Source organism: Pteropus alecto, unplaced genomic scaffold, assembly GCF_000325575.1.
Source record: "Pteropus alecto unplaced genomic scaffold, ASM32557v1 scaffold279, whole genome shotgun sequence".
NCBI lineage: Eukaryota > Metazoa > Chordata > Mammalia > Chiroptera > Pteropodidae > Pteropus > Pteropus alecto.
The window spans coordinates 940,440-946,666 of NW_006443262.1; the positions used below are offsets into that span (position 1 = coordinate 940,440).

Sequence of the window (6,227 nt, forward strand, 5' to 3'; positions counted from 1 at the left end):
TTCCTTAGTTCAAGCTTTATCCATTTCTTATCTCAATAATTGTATGCCACACTAGTTTCTCTGCTAATTAACTATGTGTAAAAATATTTCATATATATGTGTGTTTGTGTATACATATATACATATATCTACCATATGATTATTCTGTTTCCATACTAGATAGATAGATAGATGATAGATGATAGAAAGATATGGATAAAATTCTTGAACACCTACTATATACCATAATAAACTTCATACCTACTACTTTTACAAGTATGCCATGCTATATTATCACACGTCTAATCATCACGACAAAAATGAAATGTAAATATTCTTATCCCATTTTACAGATATGTAAAATATGTTTGGGGGGAGTTAAGCATATTGTCCAAGTCAGACTGCTAGTAATTGTGTCCTAGGCTTTCCGTAAACCAATACTAAGCTACTGTCCACTGCTCGCCAAATATGAGCCCCACTGCTTGCGCCTCACTATCTGGCTGACATCACAGATTGAGGGAGACAAAATAGCCCAATTAGCTGACAGGGCTAATTATACTTAAATAAATCTCAATGCACCTTATCTAAGCCACACACCTCTAAGCACCTGCTATTTATGGAAGTGTGGCACCCATATGAGCATTTTCCTCAAGTATTAGGACATGAAAACAGTCAGGAAATACTGCTTATTGCTAAGTACTTATTTCTCAGATGCACAACCTGTGTTCTCTGTTGGTCTCCGTTTTGCTCATTTCTTTTTCAGGTGAAGCACGTAACGTAAATTACTAAGTAACCGTAGGAATGTGAGTTTTATTTTTGGGTGCCTGAAAATATGTCAGGGACTTCAAAAGTGCCCTTTACATAGTTTATCTCATGAAATCTAATGGAAACCCAGCGAGCTAGGCATTATCATCCCATATTACTGATGAAGAAATTGAGGTTTGAAGACATTAAAATGTTTGCTCATACAATTTAATAAGGAGAGTGGGATTTTAACCAGTGTCCTTTCAATTCTACTAATGTATTACAATGATTATAACAAAATGCTGAGGATAAAAAAGATAAAAATGTTTGTAGGGCGGCATAAGAGGGATTGGTTATGATCACATCATCTGCTGCAAATTATCCAGGGACAGACCCAGCTATGTGACTCACAGAGGGAACCTTCAATAAGTGACCTTCTCCCCATATCCTTAGTCTCCTCTTCTCTGAAATGAAGGAAAGTAATAGCATGTACTCCAGAGAGTTGTAGAGATTGCATGAATTAATATAGCTAAGTCACTTAGAATAGTGCCTGCACCTATATATCAGTAAGTGTTGTTATTATTACCTTCTCATCTCTTTGGGATCTTATTCGTATGTCCAAGTCCATTTAAGATGTCACTGTATCTCTAACAGCTTCCTAGAGCTCCCTTTTCCAGCCCAGGGCTTGCCCAAGCGGAAGGGATCCTCCCTGCTCTGCACTCCCAGACTGTCGAGTTCATGTGATTTCTTGAGAACCTCTCCTGTGCTTCCTTGTGCTGTGGCCACCTGAATGGTTATCTTCTTTTTCTCTACTAGTTCTTTGAAGACAGATACTTTCTTTTGATTGATGTGTTCAAAGTGTGCTGGAATAAACTTGAATGAGCATTAGTTATAAAACACTTAGGCTCTCTCAGATTGCACATGGTATTTCTCTTAGATTGCAGCATCAAATTCTGTAATTTAGGAAAAAAAAAAAGTAATTCAGAGTCTTAAAGTTTTCCATGTGTGATTGTGTCCATAAGAGTGTTTTTCTTGAAATGGTGCTAAAAATATTCCCAAAATGTATATCATTGATGCTTTGTTAGGATAGTATTAGGAAGCAGAGTTTATTTTGAAATTATAGTAACAAATAGAAAATGCATTTATTGTCTAAATTCAATATTTAGGGGTAAATGCAATTCTAATTTGGTTGTTCACCATGAATAAATGTTTAATGTCTTGTTAACACTCTTAAAATAAAATTGCGTTTTGTTAAAGCAGGCAGAATGTTCAAATTCATTGCTGCTCTAAAGTGATCTGGTTATATTTACATTCAAATCGATTTTAAATTTTTAACTCTTTCAAAGTCCTCTCATTTGATTTTTTTTAACAGACTTTGCAATTTTGCTTACTTAGAACATATTCTCGTTTGGAATTGCCTATTCTATCAGAAATTAGAGCTGAAAATTGTGAGAATGTTACTACTTCTGTAACTACTTCTTTAACTCTCTTTTCAGATAAAATATTGGCAAATACAGTTAGATAGACATCGGTTAAAAATGTCAAAAGTTGCTGATAGGTAAGTATTTCAAGATGTCCATCAAAATTTAAAATTTTCATATGACAATTAAATGTATTCAAAACGGTAAGAGAATTATTGGGAGGGGAGCTGAGATAAATAATTGAAACCCTGTAAGAAATGTTATTTTGTTATTCCTTTTTGCACATGGAAAACTCTCAAAGAACTGTTTTGCTGTAGTTTAAGTGACAGAATGATCATTATTGTCTAAAAGCTCTAGAGATATAGTCCTTGTGTGCCCAGAAACAAATACAGAAGGTAATTCCCAGGAGTTGGATCTTTTCACTCCTCTTGGGAGAAATGACACTTTCAACTTAGGAAATTACCTTTTGGCAACTTGGAGTCTTTGTGTAAATTCATAATAACATTCACGTTACTGAGTTATTGCACAACTTCAGAATTTGAATTAAATTCAGATTTTAGACATTTTCCATTTCTTCAGTTAAATCTGTTCTTAATGGCATTCACGTTCTTCATTTTGGAGCATTGTCACATCCTGCCTCCTCAACTTCCTTCCTGTCCTCGTTCCCTTTTTTTTAAATTTTTAAATATACATTTAAAAAATCTTTTTAGTCAGTGACTCCCCTTTTAACTAATTCTTATAAATACTTTCGACAAAAATTCCTTTTTAACTTCTGTTCCAAGTTGGCTAAAATCAGTTCATATGTGGGCAGACTGTTGGCCAAGGCCTGGAACCAGGTCATAGGGCCGCCCTTCACTCTCCAACCGCTTCCATTTTGCTTCATTTTAATGGAGGGATATTGACTTATATGGCTCAGACACGTGGACAAATGGAATCCTTAGCCACATTTGTCTTCCAAGAAGCATAATAAATCAATGTGTTTAAGTTATTGAAATGTGAAAACCACTATTGGATTTCATTCTATAAGCAAGCAAGGATTCCTTGGCCAGACATTTTTATATTGTGCCCCTTACTTTGAGCTGGATAAAACCTTAGCCAGAAAACTAAGGAAGATGGAAATGTTTCTTCTCTCTAGTCTCCTAAGTTACACGGAACAGTATTTAGAATACGACCCGTTTCTTGTGCCACCTGACCCTTCTAACCCATGGCTATCTGATGATACCACTTTCTGGGAACTTGAAGCAAGGTAAGTGGCATTTTCTCTTCCCTTTAAATATTTCACTTATTTCAGGGTTTAGGTGAAATAGGAAGACTCCTCCAGCTGATTAATTGCAAAGGTAATTTTGCTTTGTGTCTACATTAGCCTATGATCTAAAGTTCTTATTCAAGGTCATGATTTTTGAAGCTTAGATGTTTGGATTTCTATTAATATTTGCATTTCCAGAAGGATTGGCACAAAATTAGGGGTTTAACTGTTTCAAGATAGACTAGTCAGAGTTCTTTAAATTTAGTTCATTGTTTTTAGCTTCCTTGAAAATCCATATAGTCACAAAGGCCCATCTATTCAAGTAAAATGAATGCTAAATCTATACTTTCTTAAGCCTAATACTAGTATGCCACTATACATTCAATTTTAAAATAAAATGACCATCCATAAACACTCTAAGAGCAAATGACAAGAGACTGACTTCTTTAAAAAAAAAAAAAAGGGCACAATTTAGGGCTCCTGGTTTCTTTCATGAGCTAAGGGAAAATTATAGCATCAATTTTGACAGAGTCGCAAAAAGATCATTGCATATCACTTTGCAGAGTGAGTCTTTAGTAGTCTGTAGCACTTCTCTAGATTGATTTATGAACCTTCTCTTTCTCTTGTGTCCATCAAATGGTTCTTACATGCTTGACAAATGCAAAACCCTTCATCCATAAGTTCTAGATCTTTTAGATGAGGAAACTGGAACCCCAAAATGGTGTTACTCTTCCAGGGCAAGGTTACATTTAATTGACAGCAGAGTCATAAACTAGGATTTAGGCCTTTTGGTTCCCAATGCATTTTCTCCCAGGATGATGTACCACCATGAGATTGCATTGCATAGTGGCTAAGAAATTGGGCTCTAGAGTCAGAATGTCTGCAATATTACCTCTTATTACCTGTCTGACATTGGCAAGTTATAACCCTCCATTGTGCCTTGATTTTTTTCATATATAAAATGAGAACTATAATAGTACCTATCTCATAAAGTTGCTGAAAAAACTAAAAGAATCCATCTAGAGCACTTAGCACCTAGTGCTCAATAAATGTTAGACTTTATTATTGATGCCTAATCTATACCTCGCTATAATTTCATGCAGAGTCATCATTCAGAGATTTCCTTTTCTCTGAAAGTTAAAGATAGGAACTTCATCTATGATTATGAGGGCAAAAGTAATGGCAGACATTTGGGCTTGTAATGAAAAGAATGTATTTGGTTTTGTTTTATCTCCTATAGCAAAGAACCAAGCCAGCAGAGGGTAAAACGATGGGGTTTTGGCATGGATGAAGCATTAAAAGACCCAGTTGGGAGAGAACAGTTTCTTAAATTTCTAGAGTCAGAATTCAGCTCAGAAAACTTAAGGTAAGACATGTTCTTTAGATCTTAGACCTACCTGTGATACATTACCTACCTGTGATACATCTGGTTATTTAGAATTTTACAGACCAATTACTGTCCCACCAACATCAGGAAAATGATATCATTTTTGGAGGAGAAAAAAAAAAGGTAATCAAGGCAAACTCTGTCCAACATTATCAATTTCTCATAACAGTTTATTTTTAGACTGTTTTTTTAAATCTTTTTACTGTATAAATTTGACTCCACAAAGAAGTGTAATACTAGACTAATGTTTGATAAAGTAGAAAATGGTCAATAATATTTAGGCAGTTAAATTAAAGTATCATCTTTTTTTTTTTTTTATCAATATTGGTCTTCTTAGCATATCACTTCCCAAGTAAGTTCTAGTAAAAGAGATTGGGTGCCTGTATCAGATAACTTGAGACAGAACTATGGGGACAGCTCATTTACTGTGTAAGTAGAATACAGCCTCAGGATGGTTGAGAGCAGCAGCACATTAAGCTTCTAGTGAGAGAAGGATGTGCATCCTTCCCATCTGTTGTAAATGTCATCCTTACATATTTTTGAAATTTTTTAACTTGCAAGCACCTGGAAATTAAATTTTTAAATGTGAAACAGTGGAATATATTATAATGGCTCCGTTTAAGATCATTGAAGTGAGTGATAACTTTCCACTACATAAAACTATTTTTCCATGAGTTCTTTCATTCATTATTCTTTTGAAACATGATACCCTAATTTGCTACCCATGACATATGCAGTCCTATGAAATTCATTTGCTGAAAGGTCTCGGTAATTATTATTATTTTTTTTATTGGGACTACACAATGGCAGGCATTGTCACAGTCTTTTCAGGGGATTTAACAGATACCAACAATGAAACGTTCAAACCTGGAGGAATTTAATCATATATGTGTGCCTGTCATGGATGGTTGGGATGCAGCTTCCTATTCTCTTTCAGGCTTATGAGAACTCTTCTCAAGTTTATGAGATTAACAGTTGCTAAGGATTTTTATTGGGTCTGCTAAAAAAACATTTTATATATTAAGGTCACCTCATCAATTATTGAGTACAAGAATGTATAAAAATAAAGCAGAGATAAAGGATATTTTTAGTATTTTGATGGATAGGGAAGCAGAGTTTCCTCTAATTCTCTAAATTTTTGAAAAAAAATGCTGACATTATGAGTATCATGATGAAGAAATAAACAAGTAATGAGCCTCGCTAGTATCATCTAACCAAATAAAAATGGTTCCTGATCTCATTAAAAATACAGCCTAGTGGTGAATACAGAGAAGAAAACAGATCACAGCACAAAATGATGGGTGTTTAGGTCAGAGGAGGACAGAGGGTGAGCTAACCCAGAGCTGAGGGTCAGCAACGGCATCATGGAGAAAACGACGCCTGGGCTGCGATCTGGATGGCGAGAGGAGAACCAGGCAGAAAAGGAAAAGGGAAGAACATTTCGGGCAGC

General features: G+C 35.2%; 1 protein-coding gene across 6 annotated transcripts in view; it reads left to right on the top strand.

Moving 5' to 3' along the window:
• The window catches only part of RGS7 (regulator of G protein signaling 7), a 525,681-nt gene that overhangs the window by 494,829 nt on the left and 24,625 nt on the right, over window positions 1-6,227 (top strand). For all 6 annotated transcript variants that reach the window (XM_025041211.1, XM_025041212.1, XM_006924123.1 and 3 more), the window contains 3 exons: window positions 2,220-2,281; window positions 3,280-3,390; window positions 4,631-4,756. In XM_025041211.1, coding sequence (XP_024896979.1) covers window positions 2,220-2,281; window positions 3,280-3,390; window positions 4,631-4,756 — 299 coding nt within the window. The remainder of the gene's footprint in view (window positions 1-2,219; window positions 2,282-3,279; window positions 3,391-4,630; window positions 4,757-6,227) is intronic.